The sequence below is a fragment of the Pezoporus occidentalis genome, unplaced genomic scaffold, assembly GCF_034315485.1.
Source record: "Pezoporus occidentalis ecotype Australia unplaced genomic scaffold, CSIRO_AGI_Poc_V1 ctg11, whole genome shotgun sequence".
Classification (NCBI taxonomy): Eukaryota; Metazoa; Chordata; class Aves; order Psittaciformes; family Psittacidae; genus Pezoporus; species Pezoporus occidentalis.
Window position 1 is genome coordinate 12,459,883 of NW_026912886.1, and position 26,698 is coordinate 12,486,580.

At 40.7% G+C, this 26,698-nt stretch overlaps 1 protein-coding gene across 3 annotated transcripts in view; it reads left to right on the forward strand.

Annotated features, from left to right (window-relative positions):
• The window catches only part of MCTP2 (multiple C2 and transmembrane domain containing 2), a 123,939-nt gene that overhangs the window by 37,009 nt on the left and 60,232 nt on the right, over positions 1-26,698 (forward strand). For 2 of the 3 annotated variants that reach the window (XM_062631365.1, XM_062631354.1), the window contains exons 6-13: positions 171-313; positions 1,115-1,191; positions 2,354-2,465; positions 4,501-4,536; positions 12,880-13,044; positions 14,840-14,970; positions 21,633-21,819; positions 22,709-22,802. In XM_062631365.1, coding sequence (XP_062487349.1) covers positions 171-313; positions 1,115-1,191; positions 2,354-2,465; positions 4,501-4,536; positions 12,880-13,044; positions 14,840-14,970; positions 21,633-21,819; positions 22,709-22,802 — 945 coding nt within the window. Of the gene's footprint in view, positions 1-170; positions 314-1,114; positions 1,192-2,353; positions 2,466-4,500; positions 4,537-12,879; positions 13,045-14,839; positions 14,971-21,632; positions 21,820-22,708; positions 22,803-26,698 lie in introns of those variants that run through there. The other variant, XM_062631372.1, reaches the window with a different exon arrangement.

Here is a 26,698-nt window from a genome sequence, read left to right on the forward strand (position 1 = left end):
CTGGTTCTGTTCTATAGATTTCCTGTATGAAATAAGAATTTCTATATAGGTAATGAAGTATATGCATGTTTATATAAAACGAGTCTCTACCATTTTTATTGTTATTTATTGTTCTATGAAAATTTAAGGTTGTGGGTACTAGATAATCTATTTTTTATTCATTATCACAGGTACAAGTGACCCATATGTGAAGTTTAAACTGAATGGGAAAACTCTGTATAAAAGTAAGGTAGTCTACAAGAACCTCAACCCAGTTTGGGATGAAACTGTTGTGCTGCCTATACAGAGCCTCGATCAGAAACTCTGGATCAAGGTAAGCTTTAAGTTTTGGGTTTTAGATTTTTGAAAGATCAATATTTTTTTTAAGCCATGATTTTCAGCTTCAGAAACGTATTGATTTTCATTCACTGCAGCAGCGTAACTTAAACCACAACCCACTTTAAGAGTTCCAGCAATTTCAAATTAAAATGCACATATGTCTTTTCCAGATTTTACTCGCATGTTTTGCTTTCCATCTGCAAAAACCCACGTTGAAATAAAACCCCTTGACTGGATACGTTTTAAAGCTGTGGGAGCTAAATTCTGCTCGCTCTTACCGTGCTTATGCAAACTCAGTGAAACCAACAGCGGTTTCATAAGCACGTTTTAAGAGTGTAATTTGGCTGGGTTGAGCAGAATTATTACCTGGGATGCAGCCGTGACAAGTAGCAAAGCCTTTTCTCATTATGAGTAACGTTACAGTTACCAGAACCGCAAGCTACCAGTTGTGAGCACTAATTGCTAAAACATCTGTAGCCAGGAGTACCTGATTCCTGTGCAGTGTTTCATTATGCGATCGAGCAGAGCATAAAGGAACAGGCACCATCCGTAGCAGCACACATGTCTCTGTTTACGCAATATTAAGGAGATACTTTCAAAATGCTCTTTAAATAGTTAGTTAAAAATACAAATTAAAGCAGGTAGCTGGAAAATTATCCCTGAATTGTAGCTAAGCTTTTATCTATCAAAGACTAAATTGAACTGAAAGAGCTTAAAATATCTGTTCTGTTATCGGCTGGGATAAAACTGGATTATGATGTGAAAATCAGATATATTTATTTTATTTTGCTACCAGGTGTATGATCGAGATTTAACCTCTTCAGACTTCATGGGTTCGGCATTTGTAGCGCTCACTGAACTTGAACTCAATAGGTAATATGTTTATTTAACTAAAGGTTATTAATGCAGCTTATTTGAGAAACAGGAAAATAATGAAATGCCTTTGCTCTAGCTTGGAATTTGTCTATTCAAGGAAACTTTGATAGAAGGGTGTGGAGCATATTTTAAAAGAAATCACTTGAGATAAAAAGATAGGTGTACAGGCTTTATCCAGCGTTATGTACCAGCTTCAAATCCAGCCTGGATGGAGCCCGGTTCAGCAGAAGGTGCCCTTTCCTTGTCATGTCTAGGAATAAGAGTTTTTCTATATGCAGCATTGCTTAGGGAGGGCTACACCAGAATAATTTATGGAAGAAGAAGAAAAGGGGAAGAAGGTTGAGACCCCCTTGTAGCCCTACATAACATGGGGTGCCTTTTTCTGTGTGTAGCTGAGCTGGGGAGGAGTTTGCCTGTCTGTGAGCACCCTGTCTCCAGCCTCTCCCCCTGCAGCCATCCATCCCCGCAGCAGCTGCATCTGGCCCTGATTTAGTGCAGAGGCAAGCCCTGCTCCTTTTGTCTTCTGCTGCTTGGTCTCAATGTGGAGCTGGAAGCCAGGAATTCAAGTTTTAGTTCTCCCTTTTATACTCCCTTGCTGTGCAACTGTTTTTTCAGGGGAGAAAATCGGTTCTTCCTATATGGGTCTATTGCAGCTCCCGTGGTTATCTGAGTTTCTAGAAATATTAAGGAATTTATCTGTGAGGTAGTGCCATCAGGTAAAAATCAGCATTCCCATTTTCAGAGAGGGAACTGAGTCATAGAGGGAGATAAAACACAAGTAGAGATAAGGTAAGAATAAATATCTCCAGAGTCAAATTCCAGCCATTAGTGTTAGAACTTTCACTTGGATAAGTTTCCCTGTCACTCTTCTTCCCCATGAAGTTGGGGTCATAGTAACTTAATTTGGTGTGTACCTGGATGTGGAGATTTATGAGTATTAAGCAATGCTATATGAACACTATGCTGAGTTATTGCAAGGGGGTTGTATTGTCAGAACTCTGAAGGAACCCTCTAGATTTCCTGTTTTAACATTTAAACTCAATATTAGGAATTTCAGGCAAGAAGCTGAAATTTGCACAGCTCAGTGTGACCTTTAATAATCAACCTGAGTTAACTGGAGTCAATAATTGCACTTTTTTCCCCCCTTTTTTTCTTGTAGAACTACTGAACAGGTTTTAAAACTGGAAGATCCCAACAGTTTAGAAGATGACATGGGAGTGATTGTGTTAAACTTGAGTCTAGCAATCAAGCAAGGAGACTTCAAGAGAAATGTAAGTGGCTTAGGAAATCAAATTTATAGCTGGAATGTGGCTGTGGGGGAAGAGCTGGCATAATCTGATCTAGCGGGAAATGCCACCTTTATTTTCATCCTACAAAAGTCAATGTTGAAATCAAGACAGATCATAACTTAAAAAAGCAGCCTTATGTTTTAACTGGGTGAAAGTTGTGTAGACATCTGTAGCTGGATGCTTTGTCTCATAGCTGTGATGTGCACCATGGCAGTGCTCTCTGGGTACCAGGTGTGTGATACCCACCAGTGCAGTGTGCAGGTTGCTGAAGTGAATGTATGAACCATGCCTGCTGTGACTGCTATTCCAGAGCATATTGTTTTCCGATTTCCACCTGGGAGTTTAACACATAAAAAAACCCAAACCTACCAACAACAAAAATGACAAAACAAACCAAAATAAAAAAAACAACCCAACCAAATTAAACTTGTTTTTTTATTTGTTTTTTTTCTTGTTTTTATTACAATATAAATGTCTATCCATATGAAATCTAAAAGCAGAGATTTGACGTTAAGACTTAAAACCAGTCTTGCAGAGGAGCACACTGGGTGGTGGGAGTAAGATGTTGCTTATAAACCCCCTGATTTTTGCCACTGACAGTTTCGTGCCTGAGTTCGATTGAACTTGGCTCCTGGTGCTGAAATATGGTGCACTTAGTGATTCTGGAAACCCAGAAGAACCTGGGCAGAGGCTGGGACCACCACGACCGAAGCTCTTAGTTTTTGAATTTCAGGTCCTGCACATGGAAGTTTTGGTTTTAGCTTTTAAGACTCCTACTCTAGTATCTTACAAGAGTATAAAGCATACCTGTGTTGGTGAACTCGTCCTGTTCCTGGTCAACAAAGGCAGGATTTACTTGGACTAGCGTTAAAACCAGAGCTAACTTTAAATATGTGTAATACATATGTAAAGAGAAAATATTCCTCCAAATCTCCTATATAGTCTAGTATGAAAGTTGCTGTTTACAGCACATTATTAAATTATAGGTATGGAATTCCAGTCTAAGTGAGATTATTTATAGAAACATAAATGTTTCAAGGGGTTGGAAAGCAAAGTAAGAAAAGCTAATGTGGGATGTCTGTCATTCATTATTCATTTTTCAAATAGTTGCTTTTTTGAACATAGTAAAATCTCAATAATAAGTGTAGTTATTTGTAACTCAATATGTGATTACTTAAAAGCTTAATGACAACATTCAAAACACTATTGTGGTGTTTATATATCTATATTATGAGATCGCGTTGATCTGGGATGTGAATTCTCCCTCTAACCTGTAGAAGAGATTGTTGGCACACGTGGTTACTGGATTGCAGGAAGGGGTAAAGCAAAGACAAAAAGTTTCTTTAGCAAAAAAAAGCAGTTTAGGGGAAAGAGCCTCAGGAATTATTCTGGGATTTTTAGGAAGGCATGGCCTAATATGGACTTAACCAGTGCGGCAGCAAATACATTGGTTTAAAGTAGCAGCTTCTGGTACTCTTGGGTGCTTAGTTAACATTCAGAGTGCAGATGATAGAAGAGTTGGGTGCACACTGTAATTTTTTTAAAGACAGTGTTTTAAGCCCTCATATTTCAAATGCAGATTGCTCAGCCATTTCCAGTGGAATCGGAACAGTGAAATGGCTCTGTCTACATTAGCACTTAACAGTAAGATGATTTTTTTTTTTCCCCTTTCTAAATTAGCTTACTGTAGAACCAGATGGCACCAAAAGTATAAGCTGTGTGTCTTACTAATGGCTCTAGGTCCTTCCACTTTTTATTCTTGATGGCTTCTTTTAATTTCCTCTTTTTTTGGTGCAGTGCAGGTATTTTGAGTTTGGCGGTTGCTATATTTCGTGAGGGAGGGGAGGCAGATGAATACAGTCATAGTTCCAGCCCCCTACTCAGTAATCAACTTTTTTAACACATTTGACAAGCTGTTGTTTGAATTATTTTACTAACCTCTGTCTCCATTTTACTCCTCCTCTGTTTCTTCTCTCTGGTTTCTCTTTGGTGCAATGGTGTGGGGACTCATGAGTAGAGATGGTCAAGTCGGAAGAAACGAACTTCATCCAAGGTAATCCATATTTTTTTTTCCTCTTAAAAAAAGTCCTCTCCCAAAACTCTGTGCCCTCTCTAAAACAGAAAGTAAACTTAGGAAGCTCTGAAGTACAGTTGCAACCTGTCTTAATGTGGTGTGATGCCCTTTGCTTGAGCTTTTTTTTTCCAATGTAATGAGAAATTGTTTCTTTGTTGTGGGTGCTATGGTAGCATCTGGCGGCAAGAGAGAGTAAGACTCCATTCATTAAAGAGGTGTAGAAACAGAGAAAAACTGTCTGCACTGAGGAAATGGGTATAAATTCAACCAAAAAAGGAGCTGTAGAGGATTTGAGTTGTTTAAGGATATCCAAAAGGTGGCTGGTGGTTGGTGCTGGAGTGGAGCATGGGTCTTCTGGATACTAGTCTAATTGTTTAGGTTTCTTCTCGGAATGGGAGGAATTTTGTGAGGCAGTATTTCTTCTGTTTGCCCTGTGGATTTTGAAATTCCTTTTGTGCTTGGGATGGAGACCAAGCAGGGGATTTTTCATTACCAGCAATGTAAAAGGATTTCCAAGATTTGTGTGTTGCTACATGTCTACACAACTTGCTTCCCTCGGTCTTCTGTAGTGTCCCTGCAGGCTTCTGTTACTTTTATATTCCTGTACTGTCCTGGTTTTGCATTACATTTTAATTTGTTTGGGAAGCAGACTGTAGCTTTCTATTTGTTGTGTAAAGCTCTAATTTGCTATTGAGTAAATAACAATAATCTAGAGGCTGCAGGCCCCAGTACACAGCTCGAGAGCTGTGCGGTCTAACTCTCTGAAAAGCAGAATTTGGCTCTTACAAGAACAAAATGCATCTTGATATTTCCCCCTTTATAACATTGCTATGTGCCTAAATAAATTGAATAATTAACCTCCTCTTGTTTGATTCAGTTCAACTGTGGTGTGCTACGTAGAGGAGCCAACCCTCTCAGGTACTGTGCCAGCAAGTATATTTTTGTCAACAGAGGAAGTGCAAAGTACAGCCCTTGGGGCTGGACGGCAGCTCAGTGAGCCCTGGTCCTAGGGTGTCACAGCCCTTCACTTGGCACTCAGCACGGAGAGCCACCATGCATCCCTGAATGCTGTATGACAGAAAGTGATGGAATAATTGAGGAGTTCAGCACCTGAGCTCTTAACTAAAGCCCGGGAAATTATTGTGCCCTCAATCAGTGTAGCTTGATCCCCCTTTTTCTCATGCATGCACACACAGCTGTCTCTTGACTCTGGTTGGCTTTGGGTCTTGGCAAAGAGAGCCAGGTTTTTAAACTCTGGTCCTTTTTGTTCCAAATAGCCAAAATTCTGTCTTGGTTGCTGTCATTGGAATATTTTTTGTTGTTGTATGTTATATCTCATTGCATTTTCAGTCATTTTCTTATATGTGGGGTTTTTGGACCTTTTGCTGTAAGCCCTTCTGGCAGGTCTCTCAGTTCCCAACTGGCTTGTGCCTTAACATCTTTTAAAGTAAATTTGAGAGATGGTGAAGCATGGTACTGGTTTAGGAGACATGAAAGTATTGTTTCAAAGAAGAGGGGGGAAAAAGCTGCAACCCTGTGCTCTATTCTGTTCCAGTCACTAGAGGGTAGGAGAGCTTCAGTTCTTCCTAGAGAAGACACAGTTCATGCTCCAGTGTGATCTCTAAAGAAAAACTCTGTGACCATCCAAAGGCAGTAAAAAGTGTTTCCCAGCATGCGCTGGAAAAATCTGACAAAGCAGTATTTCCTAGTTTATTGATTCTGCTACTGCACTAAAACACTAGTACTGTACATCAATAACCATCTTTAGTTAGGAAACTCTGGTCTGTGGAAGCAGTACTAGCAGTTTGCGGCAGAACATAAAGGCTAGAAAGAAAAATTGTGTGCATGGGGAATATAGGTGCCTAGGGAAGGCACAAGAGGTTATAGAAGAATAGCCAGAGTGCGTGATGGGGTAGAAAACAACGTTGCTGGACGAGATATAGATACAGGAATAAGGGGACGGGGGAAATTGAGAGAGCTCTCTAACGGGTACACAAACTCATCTCTTTTTTCGGCTACTGAGCTGACTCTGGTTGTTGCAGGGAAAAAGGCCATATACTTTCCATTTTTGCTGCTGAGGCAGATATACATTTTGCCTCTATAGGTTTAGGCAAATTAAACTATTTGAAATAGTTTTCCTGGGTGTTTTGTGCTGAGCTGTAGCTGACCTCTACTGTAATATTGACCTTTTCTTCCACAAATACAGGTAAAATGGCTTATGTTAAGGATGGACAAAATGAATATAACTTCCACAGCTGTTTCTTAACCTGTATTGCCTGTATGAAACAAATCTGCTTATACTTGAATTTGACCATTTTGTGTTATCTTAGTGCAGATTTGGCACACTGGTGTCCTAAATAAGTCTTTTCACATTAATCATGGGGTTCTCGCTGCCTTCCCAGATTCATCTCAGATGCTTAGTACAGTGGTGGCATTAATACCTGTTGCAACTCCATGTCGCTATTGAAGGGGTTCACATGGGCTGTTGTAGACACTGTACCCTTTTTATGCATGTACTCCACGCTCCCTTACTTTTTGAGGGTAAAGCTACATTTTCAGACAACACTGAAAGCAGCAGCACAAGATTTCCAGTCTATTTCTGGTTGTTTCACAGTCATTACAGGTAGCATGCAGGAAGGATTTCAGCATGTCTTTTAAATCATTTTGGCGCAAGAGCTGTTGAGCTAGATGATTCAGCTCTCTGTTGATTACACATTGTATATTTTTTCACTGCTGCTAGAAGGGAATCATCACACATTTGTGTGGACTCCCAAGACATGGGCAGTGCATCCACATCCCTCATTTTTCAGGGGAGCTGAGAAATAGCATTGTCCTCTGTGGGAGCTGTCTCCAAGAGTGCAGCATTCTTCTTTCTCTCATGGAGGGTGGCATTGCAAAGGGAAGAGGATACTATTAGGCAGCATTAATATTGACACTCATATATGTGTGTTGGCAAGCTCTCCCCTCTTTCCTGTCTCTCTTTCTGGGGGCAAAGGGACTTGGTAGCCATCTCTGCTGGAGCCACACATGTCAATGCTCAGTAGCCTTGTTTGTCCTGAGTGGCTTGAGTCTCACCCTGAGTGCCCCGCATGTTATTTCCAGCATTTGTACAGCTGAATAACCTTTATGTGTTGAACATTTATGAAGCAAATAAGCAGGTTTGCTTGGGGTGGATTGACCCGCAGCAGTCCAGTCCTGAAACAAAAGTGACGCAATTGCCACCTTGATAGCCTAAGCTGATTGAATAAATTGGCTGAAAGGCTGACCGGACTGAAGTGCTCCTCAGCATCTCATCACAGGGGAAAATCCCTCACTCTCCTGTTTTTTCCCCTCTGTGTGGGCTGTTAGGTTTCATTTTTGTCTGCCTCATTGTATTTGGCTTTCTCCCACAATACCCCATGGGCAGCGACGCTTCCATGGAGCAGAGGCACTCGGTTGCCACAGGGTCACGCATCACAGCAGCAATCTCGTGTTGGTTCACTTGCCTTTCTCGCTGCCCTCTCCTCTTTCCCAAGGGGAGACTGCCTCTGCAAAATGGTTTCTCTGCCTAATGAGGAGAGGTCCAAAGAGTCTTCCTATTTGTGTGTTGTTGTTTTCTCAAATGGCCCAGTTTCAGTGCTGACCTCTTCACAGGGTTTGCAGCAGGCTTTCTGTTGTCCTGTCTCATCCTTTTAAACGAAAGATGTGAGAGATAGGCTTGCTTCACACTTGGCCACCTCACCGTGTCATTTAAATGTACAATTTTTCCTCATCTCTTTATTGCTTCAAAAACAAGTTTGAACTTTGGGCATGTATGTGTGTGTCAGGAAAAGAGACAGATTTGAAAGCAGCCCTGATGTACCAGAGGGGATTCGTTGGGTGCCTAGAAAGGGAGATTATATACAAATGGTGTTATCAGTGAGACTGGAGCTCCTAAAGGATTTTTGTGAAGCCGGGTCAATGAGCTGGTTCTTTCCCCTCCAAAGCTCTGTCATTCTCACTCATCTCCTGTATTTGGCTCTGTGAAGGCAGAATATGACCCACCTGCTCATTCTTGTCCAGCTTTCCTCTTTAAACTAGAACCAGAAAATAATATAAAAACCGAAAAGTTGGTGTGAGAAGCTTTTATATTCATTTTGAAACCAGGAACTAGATCCTGAAAACGGTACTGTGAGTACTGACTTCTAATTTTCCTGGACAGAGACGTGGGTGGTTACTGGGCTGATGTTCTTTCTACGCAGTAGGGAGATGGACCATCATCTGTTCCTTATGTGGCAGGGTCCTGCTCTATGACCAGGCCATACTTTTGCTTCAGAGAAGATTACTCATTACTTACGTGGTGTTGCACAGTTCCTAAGTCTGCAGCAAACATGGGCTTTTGAAAACATGTATTTTAGCTTTTAGAGTAAAGCTTTCTGGTTATTCTTGTGCTTATTGTTTTCTTTCTGGCTGGCTTGTCTGAGGGCTGTTTTCTGTTCAGTTTTTTATTCATTTTACAGCAGTGACCTTTATGGTATCACTGGTTATTTGCACACAGAGCCCAGCCAAAATCAGAGCTCTGTCTGGAGGCAACCCTTCAAATTCTGGTCTCAAGGCTATCTTGATTTCAGAAGTGATTGGGGGGGAGGGAGTCAGGAAGGAATAAGCAAACTTGTCCAATGTTTTGAGCTTGATATATATGCCAACTTCCAGCATAAAGCATGTGTTTCCTAATTTCAAGCCTTATAGCCTGATCCTAGCTTCAGACATCTTCTGTACCTCTGCAAGGCTCTTTTACTTTGGTCTGGGATGTAGCCAGTGTGAGCTGGCTGACTGCAAAGAGTTTATAGGAAAATATAGCAGGAGAGGCCTGAAGGGCCTGGCATCCAGTCTGGGAGCACAGCTGGAAAGAACTTGTGTTCAGCAGCAGGAGGAGCTGAAGTACCCAAATGCAGAGGCGTCTGCAGCCTGCGATGTAACAGGGAAAGGGAAGAGCTGAATAGATAAAAACACGTTAAAATTGTCACTGATTAAGCATTTGTGTCCTTTTCTGATTGGTACAGACAAGGGCTTTGACTTTTGTGGTCGCAGTGCGAAGGCAGGTTGGAGTACTGATGGCTGGAGGGGAGGGAGAGTGTTTGGTGTGTTTCTTTCAGTGCTTGTTTTGCCCTTGAGTAACTTTGCACTAATCACTGCACTTCCTTGCGCTCTGCTCTCTAATAGTTTTGCCAACTCAGAGGGAGGCTGTGAAGTTTAATCAATTAACTCTGTGTAAATCAGTTTGAAACGAGTAGGTGAGGAGTATCAGAGAGGAGGTAAAGCTTCTAAAACAAATAATGCAGTATCATTTTCTTGTCACCTGGGAGGCATTTTCCATAGTGCAAACTTCCCCAGGCAACACTAAGTTTGACTCATTGATGGTTCAGGTCTGTGTGTCTACCACACATCTGGGTTTCCCCAGATGTGCTTCCTTCCAGAAACTGTGAGTGGAATCTGAGACACTGTCTGTTTCGCTGGGATTTCCACCAGGGTGGTCAGAGGAACAGCCTGCCAAATACCTGGGGAGGCTGGAGAGGTGGCCACAGAGCGGTTCTTTGCTGCGTGCGTAGATGATAGAAGGCATAGAAGACATGCCAGACCTGCTGAGCACACACTGTAGGAATGACCTGGGCATGTCCAGGAAATCCAAAGCATTCCTAACGTGATGGGCTGTCTTGCAGGGGCAGGAAGCAAGCAGCCTTCTGTGCTGCTCCGTTTGGAGAGAGGCTTTTGATGGTGGCAGAGCTGGGTTGGGGGAGGTAGGAAGCAAACTGCAGTCATCCAGCCTGTGTCGAGGTGCTGCAGATCAGCACTATGCCATAAACCAATTGCAAACATCTTGGCTTCTTTAACCAGTGTGATGCTCTGAAGTGATGCTAGATCTCATCCAGAAGGTCCTGTTAGCTGGAGACCAACATGCCCCTCCTCCAAGATGAGCACAGGATGCTTTTGCAGCTGCAGAGCCATCCGGAAAGGGGGTGCAAGAGGCTGTTTGCTAGGGGCCACCTGTTTTGGAAGGTCAGAGTTGATGCACTGCAATATGCTTTAGTGATGGTGAGCTGCAGGTGCTGATTTTTCGCAGGACTGTGTGGAATCCGGGCTGGTTTGGGTACCTCCCAACAGTCCTTTGAACTGTCAGGTCAGTGGATAAAAGGATGGGGTTATTATGTGTGTTACAGAGCTTGGGTAGGAAGGCCCCCAGTGCAGAGTGACTCCCTAAAATACTGGACTGGTTAATAAATGAAAAGTACCTGAATTTAATTTTAGAACTGAGCAATAACAACTGTCTTCAGTGTTCAGGCTGGAAGCTTTGAAGAGAACTGGATGCTTTGTTTTTAAAAGAAATTGTAATGTGGATAATAAACTTTCCTTGTTTTTGTTTTTTTTTTTTTTTGTTGTTGAACTAACATCAAATACCTCTTCCTCCTCTGAGGAAGGAGCTTAGGGGGAGGGAAAATCCTTGGTCCTAAAGCAGCAAGTACATCACATCAAACATGACTATGTTAAATACTAAAATGTTCAAAGTACAACTGAGATAGATAAAGGCTTTGATGGGAAGTGGATATTTCCCAGGGACATTACAAGCAATAATCCAGATGTTATGGTGTAATGCAATGAGTGTCCATGGATAGATGGGGAGCTCAAGCCAAGCAGCTCCTGCTGTAGGCCTTAGCCCTCCACTCCCATGCTGTTACGCCATATGGAAGCAATCTCCAGGCCCCCTTAATAGCCAGCTTTGGATTCCATTTTCACAGGGCTCATAGAGCTAAGTGGAGCTGTTTTATGGACAAGTTAGATAGAAGCCTTTCCAAGATAAACATCCAATTCGAAATTAGGACATACCAAGCTGCAAAATTATTTTAGGGCATATTTCATGGAAGCACTGCCATTTTTTTAAGGCGATTGCCAGACTGTAGAATGCCCTTTGATCCCTTGTGGACATTACTCCCTCCTTTATAAAAAGGATTTTGAAATAGTTGCAGTGTTTAGGGAGGAATATATCTGCTGGGACTTTGAAGTATGTCCATGGGAACAGTCATGCTTTAGCTTTTTGGCCTAAAAGACGAACTTTTCTTTTATATATCTTTTTTTTGTAATTACGTTGCAGCTGGATTTGTGAATCAAAATCTCGTTTTCTTTTTAAAGGTAGGAATTTTTAACCAGCGTGCCAGGAAAGCCAAACGGGGTGTTTAAATAGAAGTATATTAATATGCTCGTGGGATTCAGACTTGGGTATTTTAACCAGTAAAAAGCAAGTAGAAAAATTTGTGAGTCCACCACCCATGATTTAAGAATTTTGTTGCTGGGTAATTGATCCATAAAAAGTAATCTTCAGACATCAGGTGCTTTTGCAATCGTTTTATTTAGCAACAACATTTCTTACTTGCTTTTAAAGCTAACACGTCCTGTTTTAAAGTGACTTGTGAAATCTTCTCCTCCGTCTTGCTCCCACCTGTATATGACATGATTGAAGCTCCCAAGTGTGGCAAGTTAAAAGTTGCTTCATGAGAATAAAATATGGCAGGGTTTTTACTGCAAGAGGAAAATCATAGCCTTGAGTTTTAATGCTTCCAGCTCACTCCCTCCAAATAAAGGCCTATTTAATCATCCTCTGTCCAATAAAATACTGCCAGTTAGCAAACTGTTAGCGCAGCCATGCTATGTAGGATGAAGCTGCGAAGGTGACAGATGTGGCTACCAGGTAACCATAAGTCCAGATAAAGAGCCTGGTGTTTTTTTCAGCAGGCATCAGTGGTTTTGATTCGTGAGCTCTGTTTCTGGAAGCAGGCTCTGCAAAGCAGGCGAGAGCTAATGGGGATGACAGCGGTTGAGCGATTGAGGAGATGGAAGATGTGTGTTCAGCCTTTCACCTGGCCATAGGGCTTTATGACTGTGGGCTGTCTCCCACGGGAAGAACAGACCCGCGTTTTATGGACGTAGATGGAGACATTTAAGAGTTTACTTTAGTTTCTCCCCTTTTCTGCCTCTCCTCCCCATCACTCTCCTGTGTCTTTCTCTGAGCCAAGCTAACAGATTGCTTTCAATGCTTGAGGTCTGCTCTTGCCAAAGCTCAGCCGGGTTAGCTGAAGTCATCTTCTCTGGTGGTTTAAGCTAACCCTCTTGTGATTTTTGCGCTGATGCTTAGTATTGTCCCTTCAAGGGGGCAGCCATAGTGTAGTACAGGCAGAAAATCCATAGCATCCTACTGCTGTCCGTTCTCTGTACTCCTAGGGGTAGGAGTATCACTTCTGGTACTTTCACACCGTAAAAATGTGGGGTTTGTTTGGGTATATGAATATCTCATGTTACTGATTTGATTTTCAGTCGAGTTTCCTGCGGAGCGTGCGACTCTCTGACTCCTTGCGTAAGAACCAGTTGTGGAACGGACTGGTCACCATCACTCTCCTCGAGGGGAAGAACATCCCCGGAGGGGGCTTGGCAGAGATTTTTATTCTCCTTAAACTGGGAGATCAAAGATACAAGAGTAAGGTAGGTATTACGGCTGAAGGCAATAAGGTATTTGGTATTGCTTTTACTGGTGTGGCTACCTCAGATGGAACTATTCTTGAATCTCTTTTATATAAGTGAGATCAAATCCAGGAGATCAGATCAGGGACATTAGCATTTTACTAACATGTTTTACATGTTTATATTGAAGTAAGAAGGTTGGAATATTTTGTGTATCTGGTTTTGTGCGTTAAACACACTCATCATATTGATGGATGTTTGCCATTAATATGAAATGAAATAAAGCTATGTGCATCACACATGTTTTGTTCTCTGCCAATACAGAAGTTAGGTTTGCAATGTTAGTATGCTGGAAAAGCAGACCTGAAGTGGCTCCCAGTGCAGGGGAATTATTACTATTATTGCTATTATTATTATTTTCAATTTAAAGCACCTATCTTGAACAATGTTATGTATAGCAGAAGCCACACCCGTCCCCCAAACACAGAATATTCCATGGTTTTGATTTCCATTTTTATTCTTCTAGGCTATGGTTACTTGTATCCAGTACCATTTCATGGGAATCTAAGAAATGGATGGGGTTCCCAAAGATATGCATTGCATCTCGCACGTCTAATAAAGAGAGAGGCTCTAATTAAAATAGTGTTCTGTTGAGAAAGCACAAGCTCTGCATGTCATGAACTGGAAGTGTGAAAGCAGGAGGTGGAGGAGGGAACAAACCCCCTCCTGTACAGAGCAAGTTCACAGAACGTAGCCTTCAGATGTAGGCTCATCTGAAACCTGCTCTCTGTCCGTGACATCAGACCTCAAACCAAGGTCATGATAGAATGTTTTTATTTAGAAAAACAGCTTTGAGAAATAGCAAATGGGTTTGTTATTTTAGAATAAATATGCGTTATTCCAGTTAAAATCCCTTTTTATTCTTCTCTTTAATGGTCCATAGCCTGTGCCATGAATCTGCAAGACTGCGCTGTTTGCAGTCACAGAAAATTAAGAAGGGGGGTCAAGTACAATGTTGCCTTCAGTGAGTTAATTGCTTCGTATTTCTGTCTGGGGTCCAGCAGAAGTTGGGGACTGCTGCTTTTACACCCTAATAACTCTTCAGATTGTCAGTACTTCACATCCTTTCCTGGAGTTTATTCAACTTATGAAGTACAATCTCTCATGGTCCAGAAAAGCAGACAAGATGGGAGAAATCTCAGTCATGGTCCAGCTAATCCTATCTCCTGTTCTCTCAGTGGTCATGCTGATATTAATGGTGGGTAGTGTAGTGTGATACGAATTGCAAGTGATTTAAGTCCCAATCCAGTGAATACTCAGAGTAACCTGAACACATGAACAATCTCACCGAACTCAGAGGGGCAATTTGCAGATCTCAAATTAACTGGGTGTCAGTAATTTCAAGGCTGCGCCTTCTTTGCCTTTATCTTAACGTTGAAGGGTAAAAAATACTGGTTTAGATTCCTTAATTCATTCAAACCTGTTTTCAGGTGATTGTCCTCAAAAGGCTTATTCTTGGTTTCTTCCAGTGTGTGATGTCGAATAACCATCACAGTCCACTGTAAGTGAAGCTGGTGGATCCACCTTGCGTTCAGTCATGTTACACTTGCACATTTATCATTACTGGGAGAGAAGAAAGAGAGTTTCTAAGGAAAATAAGACTGCCCGTGATGGGCTGGGGAGCTTTGGTTGGAATGAGCTTAATACTTGATGCCCTAATATCCAGCCTTGTTCTTGTAGAGGAAATGATATGTGCTTTACTGTGGAAATAAGTATCATTTAAGAAAAGTAAATATTATAACTGCATGTTTTCTAGACACTGTGTAAGAGTGCAAATCCTCAGTGGAGGGAACAGTTTGATTTTCACTACTTCTCTGACAGGAAGGATATGTTGGACATTGAGGTCTGGAGAAAGGATAACAAAAAGCATGAGGAGCTTTTGGGAAGGTAAGGCTTTTTTTGTTGTTGTTGTTTTTTGTGATTTTGGTCGTTTGGGGTATTTTTTTTGTGTGTTTTTGAAGGGGGATAAGTGCAAAAGATAATGTTGGGTTTTATTATCATTAAAATCAATTGATCAATTAAAAAGACCAAACCCTAGCATCATACTTTCTTTCCTCCGTTCAATCATATCCAGATGCCTCTGCTAAAGTATGGTTATTAAAACATATTAATAGGTAATTGATAAGCCACAATCTGGATGCAGAGACACCCAAGCTGACTCTGTACATGCTGGCTGTAAAATCCCAAATCCCATGGAAGCTCAGTGGCAGCTGTTCCCAGGAGAGCCAGTGTAGCGCAGAGGCAGTATCTGTTTGTGTTTCAGGGTGATACTGCTCCAGATCCCATTGTGCCACCAGGCTGGTGGCAGCTCAGGGATCTTTGTGCTCCTTTTGAGGGTGGCACTGGTGTACCTTTCTTCTGTTTACACTTGGATGGTGTGTTCTTGTAGCCTTGTTTACCTATAGGTCCTGTTACCTGGGCTTGCTTCATTCAGTTAGTCCTCTGTGGCAGTGAAAAAGAGGTTGATCTCTGTGGGTTTGGTACTCCACCCTGCTGCACAAGCTCATGTTTCAGACATTGTTTTTGGGAGCAGCCTTAGGCAATTTGCCCATCTCCTGACTGATTTAGTCCCGCTATAGCTTCAGATTCTCAAGTAATGATCTTATGCCACATTAGCAAATGAGACTTTTTGTGGGATAGCAGTCAACCTTTTATTTTAAATTTGGACTGGAATATAATTCCTGCTCTTATGCCCTGCTCTTTTCCTTCCACTCTAACTCCGTAATACAACAGTATTAGTGCAGTCTTGGTTTCCTGGTAGTGACTGTGTGTTCTTTTGACTTGCAGTATTGTCATCTAGAACCATCTCCCCAGACTGCATCTACACAGTTGGCTACATGCAGCAGCCCCAAGAACCCTTTAATTTACTGGAGCCCCTTTTGGGTTATCTGTGAGCCCCTGTGCTTATCTGTTTGCAGGATCAATGCCACAACCTCTAAATTCTTAGGGGCAAGTTGTTTGCTGTTCTCACCTGGCGAGGGTTTCACAGCTTGCAGACTAAATAACAGTAACACATAAGAACATTCTTTTACTTTAAGCATTCAAATAGTTTGAAACTATTCACTGAAAAGAACAATGCCCTTTGGCTCTACAAATGTTTGTGGTTTTGCAGAGCAGGAAATGCTTTCTGGCTGAATGCTGCTGCTCATCACATGGAGAAGTGGCTGAAGATGAATCTGTTCCTTCCATTCTCACAGTTACTTTTATTATTTCTGATATTCCTCTTTAGAGTTAAGAAATGTAGCAGTGTTTGTGGCTTGCCTCTGTTCAGCCTTCCCTGATGCTGGAACAATTCTTCCATAGTCTTTTCTCCCTCTCTTTATTTTTCCTACTGATTTCTGGCAGGTGGTGTTCAATGTGGCAAAAAATTATCAGCAAAATGCTTATTCCATTATTAAAGATTTCAGCACTGGGGAAGCGTGTGATAGATTTACCTTAAAGTTATTTTGGTGTCTCTGCGGAGATAAAAGTATTGCTGCTGTTGCCTTAAGTGCAGCAAAGTGTAGCATCAGAACAGGAAAAAAATAATACTACATTTTAAAGAATAGATAAACGTCAAATGCATAACAACAAGTCTTGTTTTCACAGTGTAGAAGCTTTTGACACCCCATAAATAGTATTTTACGAAGGGTTCAAATGCAGTCTAATATGCAAAAGGATTCTGGAGGAAAACCAGCATTATGAGGTGCCATGTTTATTGTCTCCATGACTTCCAAGTTGAGTTTTGAGATTTCTGGGTTTCACAACATCGTTGTAAAAAAGACTCTTCAGTAAAATATTTGTGGGTTATCGTCAGTCATTACACATAACAGTATGCCCCAACTGCCCTCAAATAATTTGTATCGTTTTAAGGACAAGGCAAAATTTGCCTGATCTTAATAATTCTGTGGTCAATTTGTGGATACAGTCAGAATTCATTATGCTCCCCTTAAGGCTGTATTGGTTAAACTGCATTGCTTAGACCTTTAAATATGTATTTTCAATATTTAAATGAAGTTGGGGAGATGAGCAAGGTGTAGTCATGTCTGATAATCCAGACTGCTGAACTTCTGTGGAATAAAGATTTATCTGAGTTCCTTTAGACCCATGATTTCATGTAGGATGGATGCCTTAAGTCCCTGGAACATGGCTCTTTTCCCAGGCATAATTTGGTTTCAAGGTAAAATATTGTTCTTGAAATAGGACCTGAAGTGTCTTTGGAGACTGTGGAACATGTAGAATAAGAAATGTGTTGGACCTCTGCTACTAAACACTAACACCTGGGGCATTTGCTTCTGAATTAGTGAGGAAACATTCAGTGGGATTTCATGTCACCCTTCTCCTATCACAAAATGAGCTCTTGCTGTCAATGCACATCACAAGCTGAATTATTGCATTCAGCCTACCTGCTTTCTCCTTAGATTTTCCAGCTGGGGCCAACTTCTTTTCCTTGCTTAAAATACTGCAGCCTTGAGTGGTTCAGCTGCCAGGGTCTGACTCTGAGGGGTGGCTGGTTTGGTGCTGGGTGAAATAATCCTCTATTTAGTCTGCACAAAACTGTTGGTAACGTTTATTGAGTGCTTTTTGTGTCCTTTGGGATATGAGGTATGCTATAAACAGGAGATGATGTTAATGTATATTAAGAAACAAAGGTGTTAACTGTGCAGAATTTGTCCAGGCAGAGTTAAATTGTTTACGCCGGGTTCTTAGAGAGGGTTTCTGCACTAAGGAATATGGTTTGAAAAAGAGATGCTGCAGAATGTTAGAGGTTTTTTTCTTCACATGTTTACCTCAAGAAAGAGGTTATACAAAAATTCCTGACTTAGGACTATGAGATTGGACTGCATCCAATATCTTTATGATGAATGCCTTCAGGAAACAGTGTCTTTGCAGCAAGAAACAATCCTTATTTTAAAGGCTGTGCTGTTGGGGTGGAGCAGTAAAATCTGCTATGGCTGTCCAAACCTCTTCTTTAAATTTTATGAAGCCAGAGGAGGAATGAAACAAGCAAAATTTATGTGTAGAATAAGTCAGAATAACACCTTATTAATTGTCTTCCTGGCACCTGTGGCATTTGAAGCTCCTTTTCAAATGTTAATCTAGATGCATCTTACTGTATATTGTGATAATGATTCTGACCTCTTCTGTGAAGGGCTTTCAAGAACTCTGCACAGAAAAAAATGGCAATGTGTGTGCAGATGCTTTTGTAGATCCTTATATATATTTAAGGGTACTTATTATAATTTGATGAACTGTAGATTGGGTAATAAAATACAACTCTGTGGCTACTGGTAAGAGTCAAAGCTCTACCTTTAAGTGAAATTTTAATATCTGATTACCTGATAAAAGTTAAACAAATAATATAACCCCCAAATTTACAGTGTAGTGTTCTCAAGTAATTTTTTTCTGCAAAATGGATAAAAAAAGGAAGGGTGGGGGAAGGTTTGGCAGCAAAAGATGAGGGTTACAAGTCAAAAGAACAGTCTTAAATGAAAACTAAAGCTGTGGTGCTATCCTCTACAGAACTAGAGGTTAATATAGAGGTGTAGACCTCAGTATTGATCAGGAGGAGGAAGGAAAGCGTTTAATTAGTTGTGGTTAAAAATAGTGATACATTTGTGTGCACAATGCACTTTTAACTTACAGAACTGTATCCCCTGTAGGTCATGCGTATAGCCGTGGGTGTGAAAGATTATATCTGAATATAATGTGTGATGTAGCAAAAGATGGTATCAAGCAGAGCTATTCTGTTCTGAGGTGGGATTACTGTGCTGAGAATTTAACTCGGAATATCATTTGCATCATCTAAAATACAAATAATCTGAGACTTTTGCCCTTTGCATTCAGATCAGGCAACTTTTGAGCAAAAAAGCGGATTGCCTCCATTAGTTTTATACTGTGCAAATCACGATAGCTTCTTCCCGCTTTCCTGTGACATAATTATCTGTAATAAGGTCTTGCCAGCTAGAAAGCTGAGAAAGAAAGGAAAAGTTTCTGTTTGGAAGATAGGGGAGGTAGTTTGGAATCATTAGACTCATTTTAATAGTGCAGAAGCGTTTGTGTGGAAACCACTGAATTTATATAGAAAATTGGATGTCTAATTGTTTTACCAAGCAACATTCTCTGCAGCCTGATCAATTACATTGTATAACCTAAACGAAACAGATTGTCCTTTTTATTTTTCCTTAAGCCTTTTGCCATTTGTAAGTGCAAATGTGGATTTTCTTTTCAGTTCCTCAAAAGAAAATACAGAGGCATACCATCACCTTGAGTGAGCACAGATGTTTTAAGGAAGTCAGTTTGCACGGAAATCAGACATGATTTGAGGAAGAAATGCTTATATTCCACCTCCTGCCGTTTTCCCCTCCACATGTGCATCCCTCCTACCCTCACACCCTTATACTTGGTCTTTTCTTTGACCTTTGGATAATAAAATCTCTTTTAATAAGAGAAACGATTCCAATTTGCCTAAACAAGCTAGAATTATATTTAACTTTGCCTCAGAGGTATGTGAGATTTCTGAGGTTATCTGTTGGTGGGAGATGCACCGTTGTCTGACCAAGTTGTCTTTTCTTTCTTACCCCATTAAAAGTTCTTAACATAAGAAAGCAAACGCAGCTTTTCCCAGTTGTGGACTGTGTTGAGTGGGTGGTGGATGAAATGCTGACGTGGGAGATGTGGCCTCTATTGCCAGCTGAATCACAGACCAGCTGGGTGACCCTGAGTTTTCCCTTCTCCTTCCTTCAGTTTCTTCATCTGTAAAAGAAATAAAGATAACCCCCGAGATATCTGTATGTTCCCCCTTTTACACTGATACCTAAGGTATTAGTAAAACTGCTGTAGTCTGAGATGCAGCTGTGTTAATGCAACCAAGGTGGTGATGACCTCCAGAGTGGAAGTGATAAGGTCTTTTTCTCAAATACTTGCCTTTTTTTGTTGCTGCTTTGTTTTCCTTTCTGCTGTAACTTCTCCTGTCATATCTTTCTGAAGAGTCTAGGCATAGCAGCGAGCTTTAAACGCAGCCTCTCACACTTGGAAATTGTGCTGAGAGGCAGCCTACACACTGAACAGTGCTAGTACTCTTCCTGGTTTATTTTCTTTCTCTTTCAAAGCACTTGAAAGCAGTTAATAAGAGTAAACTTTCAACCTGTTGTACGTTCAATGCAGTGAATAGCAAAGAGCACACTTAAGGCAAAGTCATCCCCACTGATTCCGGTCAGAAGCAGCTTGCGCAAAGAGCTGTGTTTTAATACACGGATCTTCTGGATGACTTATAAATTCATCACAGCAATGCCTTTTACTCCCTAACATAGCTTCTTGGGTTTTCAGGCAGAAATGTTTTGGGTTTATTTGTTGTTGTTTTTTTTTTCTCCCACCCCCTTTAGCATTCACAGAAAATAGGCTGTTAAGAAGCGGAAAGCATGCAATTTATAGCAGATGGGTATAAACTGCTCCAGCTCTACTACTGGAATGGGATCAATCAGGAACACTACATGCACCATTTACCCAGAAGAAACCCACCTGGGGGAACCCTGTGGAATTTTAGCCTATTAAGACAACACCTTAACAAGTTTAGTTTAAATAAAAACTTGTCGGCAGGCATTAAGAGGAGCAAAAGCTCTTACTCTCCATCATTCGCTCGCCATCCCTTGGAGAAATGCGACTCCCCTTGCACTGGGCCAGCAAAGCTGCTCCTTCCTTGTTTTTGGTTTTATTCCTTTCTCATCTGTAACTTTTGTTCAGCCTACTCTTAAAAGCCAAACCCCACGGAGGTTCAGAAAAGTTCCACTCCATTTACTGGACTTCTAAATAGAAGGCATTTAGCCAAGCCAAGTGATTAGGCTTTCTGTTGCATTTAACCGCTCCCTTCGTGTATAACTGGCTGTCTACTGATCTCTGTCTGCCTTAGCCCATGCTCATCCTTTATTATTGTCTCTTTATGAATGTTTCTCTTTTTTTTCTCTCCTTATTTTTGTTTTTAGGGGAAGTATCAGGTTAATGATACATATTAAGTGCAGGGAGTTTGGGGGGGGGATGACTTTAAAGACAGTCCTGCCCTTTGGGAAATATAACCGTACACTGAAAATGGAGCTCTAGTAAGGCTTGTAAAAGAGATTGGGGCATACAGTATAATGTAGCATAAAATGGAGTATGTGACTAAAGAAACTAATCCATTTTAGGCTAATGTTTTAAATTTTGCATTTGCCCTTTTTCTTTTCCCCCAGGTGAAATAAAATTGCGTTTCAAATCAATCACAAAACGCTTGGGGATTTTAGAGGGAATTTTAGAGGGGAAGTGAGGCAGGCCAGAATGAAGTTTTCCTACTGTACTTGCAGCCCAAACCTTTTACCTCTGCTTACCAGTAGGTGAACCAGAAAGCAGAACTTGATGGTGCATGCAGCAGAAACTGGCTAATTGGTTTCCCAAATTTGAGATGCTTATTTTTTGCATTCTTTTCATCCTGATCAATGAGTTTTGGTGCTCGCTTGCTACTGAAATCAATATAATTATTGCTTTCCCTCCTCCCCTCACCTCTTTTGTCTTATTAACCCTTGGTGATGTTGTTCTAGATGCCAGGTTGATGTTTCTGCCCTGCCGATGAAGCAGACCAATTGCTTAAAGCTGCCTCTGGAAAAACACCCGGGGTCCCTGCTCATGTTGATCGCTGTTGCCCCATGTACAGGAGTGTCTATCTCTGATCTGTGTGTCTGCCCTTTGGGAGACCCCAGTGAACGGCAACAGATCTCACAGCGATATGTGAGTTTGCTTTATTTTACCTCCTTTTTTTTTTTTCTCCTTCTCTAGTTTTGAAAGTAGTCAAAATTGCAGGAAGAAGGAAAATTTGTCCAGTCATAATAACATGTTTCCTACCAGAGAAAACTATTGCACGAAATAGTTATTCTGTTCAAAATGACAGGGAGATTGCTGGGTCAGATAGACCCAAGCAATTTGGCTGCTTGTATTTGAGTTTTAAGCTAATACTTTCTTTTTTTTTTTTTTTTTCAAACTTGAATAGTATTAAGAGATTATCATGGAAGTGGGACTCACCAGGTAACATGGAAAGATCATAGCAAGCTTAGCTTGCTTGCCTCCTTTGGGGACGATATGTCCTGGACCATCAGCTGTTGGAAGACGAAGCTATATGATGGCTTCCATGCCTTAAAAGCTGGCTAAGAAGGAATAAGTTTATCTCTCTGAAATGGGTTGCAAGGCTGAGGCATTAGGACTTTGAACCAAACTAAAGGTTCTGAGGAAAGATGCCTCACTCCTGATGGGGGGAGGGTGCGGCCTTCCTGACCCATGCTGCTTCTCCAGGTCTACCTGTCCCATTTTCTGGTTTATTTGGCAGATGATACTTGCATAAACATGTAGGTAGGACTCCTTCTAATCTCCACCATAAGCTTAGCATGTAACTTACATGATAGAGAATTTCCTTAGGAGCAGGTAGCGTGTGATGTTGTGCACCTCAGAGTCATGATGCAGTGAGACTGGGATAGTGGGCATGTATTTATAGGTGTATCAGCTGCTAAACTGAAACACTGCAGAAATAGCAATGGATATAAAAATGGAAGTCATTTAGTATTTTAATAATCTGTTTCTTACTGACTTACAAAAGAAATACATCTCTATGCTTTCCTCCTTACAGTGTATAAAGAATTCCTTTTGGGACATAAAGGACATTGGCTTCTTACAAGTCAAAGTTTTAAAGGCGGTGGATCTGTTGGCAGCAGATTTTGCAGGTATTTTATTTTTATTTTGCAACATATGTTGCTAAAATATATTGTGAGTGCTACTTAGAATGTGCAGTACTGTCAATTGATCAAAGAAAAGTCTTCCCATCATTTCTTCAGTGGTGAAACCTGCCCTGGGGAAATGAGATATGAAATGGTTTTTGCTCACAAAAGTATGTGGGAAGGTCCAGTGAATGGAGATCTGATTTCCTCTTTAGATCTGACTGGTGTGGCTGGTAACACAGCATGGTGTGCTGTTATATTTTCCAGCAGGAATATGTAAAATAAGAATTGATATAAAGTGATGGTGCCTGCAAAGCAGCTGCCCCATCTTTTATCGGGTTCCTTGTGAGTCTGTGAGCAAGACTGAAAGGTTTTGGGGGTGTCTGACACAGTGTTAAGTGTGTGGGTTTGGGTGGTGCTGCAGGCTGTCACCTGAAAAAAGAAAGCTTGCCAGTGATGGGGATGTGAGTGAGATTTCTCTTGCAGCTCGTTTGAGGCTTCAGTTTGGGGTGATCTTTCTGGAGCTAGCTCTTATTCCAAGAAAAGGATAGATTTTTTTAATGAACTGTACCTCAAATTGGCTTTTGGTCCTGACAGCAACTTTAAAAATACAACTTTATATTCTTTTTCCATAGAATGAGTAGCAAATGGGTACTACTTTGTAGCAACTGCCTGGATATTCTTATTGCCATATATTCCAGGAGTGTGGAGACCTTTTCATTCTGTATCTTGCAGCAGCTCGTAATTCACAGACAGCATCGTATGTTGTGTATTAGCTGACATAGTCATTTTTGCAGATAACTTGTTGATAAAGGCATGAAAGGTCATAGAATCATATAATGGTTTGGGGTGGAAGAGACCTTAAAACTCATCTAGTTCCAACCCCCCTGCCATGGGCAGGGACACCTTCCACTGGACCACATTGCTCAAAGTCCTGTCCAACCTGTCCTTGAACACTTCCAGGAATGGAGTATCCACCCAGCCTGCACGCTTGGGATTGCCCTGAGGTTAGTTTCCCCTTTTCCAAATGCTAGAGAGAAAACACTCTTGCCCCATACCCCAGTCTTCATGAAGACATCACAATATACGAGAACATTACTCGTAAAATAAGGACCAAAGGAGAAAACCCAAGATGAATGATTATGTTCATTTTCAATTCACTGCTTAACCCTGCATTGCTAAAAAAGATTATTGCAGAAAGCAGAGCTTTAGAGAACTGAAGAACTTAATTTGAAAACAAACACAAACCCCTGCCAGTATGAATGGTATCTTGTATAGAAATCCATTTCTAAATTGATAGAATGTGTACATTTATTTATACGGAATTAGGAGTGTAACTGCATCTTACTAACAGATTTAATAAGGGTACCGCAGCAAAGCAGAACCTTTGGCAAATGGCAAGGCTAGGGCTATCTAGAAGCACATAAGGTTTTAATACAGGCAGTGTCCAGGGAAAGAGCCTGGAAGGTTATTTATCCTTTGGAAAACTTCACTGATGCTAGTGCAGTTGCATCAGTGATGGATTTGGCCCCCTTTCCCTCAATACTTAAACAGGAACATGTGGGTGGATAATGAACATTGGAAGAGACACACAGGTTCTTGATTCTGCAATTCAAAAACTTTTCATACAGAGTATGTGACACACATTCCTTGTGCATAGCACAGAATGAAATTCTGCTTAAGTAAAAGGTTACTCAGTCTGTCATTATATTCAAAATAACCCAGGCTTTGAGCCTGATTCACGAAGCAAATGACAAATTGTTTTTCAATGGCAGTGCTGAAAATATCCTAGTATTATGCTGTAATAGACCCACCAAATTGCAAAAGGATGCAGCCATTTTAGGTAAAAATAGCATAATTTCTGATCGTGAAATGAGAGACATAAAGATTAATTATCTGTTCTGAGCCATTCATAAATGATTAGTGTAGCAATTATGGGCTTCCATAATGGAGCCCTCCTAGAGCAGTGCCATATTTCCTGCATTGCCAGGGAGACTGCTCAGATTTATTGTTATTGATAAAAGTAAATTCAAAGTCCAACTAAAAATCTGATAAAGGGAGTATCATAGAGACACTAAGAGCTACAAAGATTTCCAAGGGTTAACAGAGGAGCAGTATGAGCAGGTAGTTTTCCCTCCCTGTCCTGTCCTATAACAGTCATGAGTCTTGTGTGGGTGAACTTCTGCAGACCAGTCATCTGACCACAAGCGTAATGCCACCTTATTCCCATGATAAAGATTGGATTTTGGTGCGATTGGGATTTCAGTTTTCATTATAATTTTGTTGGCATTATAGATTTTAATTATATATTTTAATTTCAAGTTTTTAGTCTACTATCATAATAGCTATCAGAAAACAATATAGTATCTGCTTTGGTTTTCAACAGAGTTTTGAAAATCCATATTTCACCGTTTAACATAAATTTTAGGCTAGTTTCCATGCAGCTATATCAAATACGTAGAAGCTCCTCAGCCACAGCTAGCTCAGTTTGAGGCTTCCATACTTTTGTATTCCTAGATAATAGTTTTGTTGACGTGAAAATGACTTTTTCTGCTTTGTTGGATGTTTTCTGTGTATGCACGAGAGTTCTTCTCAAACACTGCATTTGCTCACTGACCAAAAAATAGCATTCAGAGTACCAAATTATACAGTGGGATTGTTTTTGGCATATACCAGTTTGCATTTCAAGCAGTTTCTCTGAAAGGCTATGTGCATTTTCCACACTTATCAGGGAAAAGGCACGTAAACTGAAAAGGAGAAGACAAATAGATTCCAGTAATACACACGGTCTTTAAACTTTACCAATATTGACTAGTTAATACCCCACTGTTTACATACTGAAAAGATTCCTGTTTAGTTTATAAACTTCTCAGTAATAACCTTAAGAGCTCTGTATTAATAACACCAAAAATAAGGATTAAATAAAAGACAGCTTTTTCTTAAATATCTTGTTTGTCTGCTATCTAAATCCCTGCATTGCTGACATATTTAGTTGCCTACGTACAAGTCAGGCTGGAGTGCCTGTGTCTGAGTTATACATGAACACTGAAGATGAGATTAAATCAGATACTGAGTCAGACATGCTCATAAAGGGTACTCTGCTCATGATGGAAACTGCTGATCTGCAGTAAGTTGTGAAAGCTACAAATTCATGTGATATGAGTTATCAAAAATAAAACATTAGTAAACATGTCTTTGCTGTAATAGGTTCCATGACAATATCCTTATTTTGACAGGAAGTTGGATTCTTTTTGTTTTTTGGGGGGTTTGCTTTATTTGCTCTAAGCAGTATACCTGGTTCATGCATGGATTCTCCAGTTGATGCTAGGTTTTGTTTAAACTGTGGCACTGTGTATTCTTCATAGCTTCAAGGGCTTGCTCACATGGAACTCATTGAAGAAATTCTGCTGATACAGATGGTGTTATGCTTTTCTTCCCATGGTGTGGGTATTTAATTCTGTAATCATCTGAAGACAACCACAGACTCTAAGCAGAAGATAGAATAGAGAGCTGTAACTGCAGCAGTGGTACTTAGATGGCTCAGGACGATGGTACTGCTTTTGTAATATCATCTGAATATTGTCAATGTGAGCAGATTTTTCTAACTATAAAGACTTAGAGATGATTCACTGTAAGTCTCAGATTTCAGGTATTAAGAGGGAAGCCACCTGAATGAGTTGTAAGGTAAGTGCTAAGAGTTTCCAGAACTGTGGATGCATCGGGATACTCTTTATTTAATGTCATTCCAACAGAGCAAGGCAATTTACAGTTGTCTTAATGGATCTAATTTTATTTGGCCAACCACTTCCTCAGCCTTCCTGCAACGCAAGAGTGTAAATACAAAATAAAATAACTGGTCCATTTATATTTTTTTTTCCTTTTTAATTCTTTTTTCTGTCTGC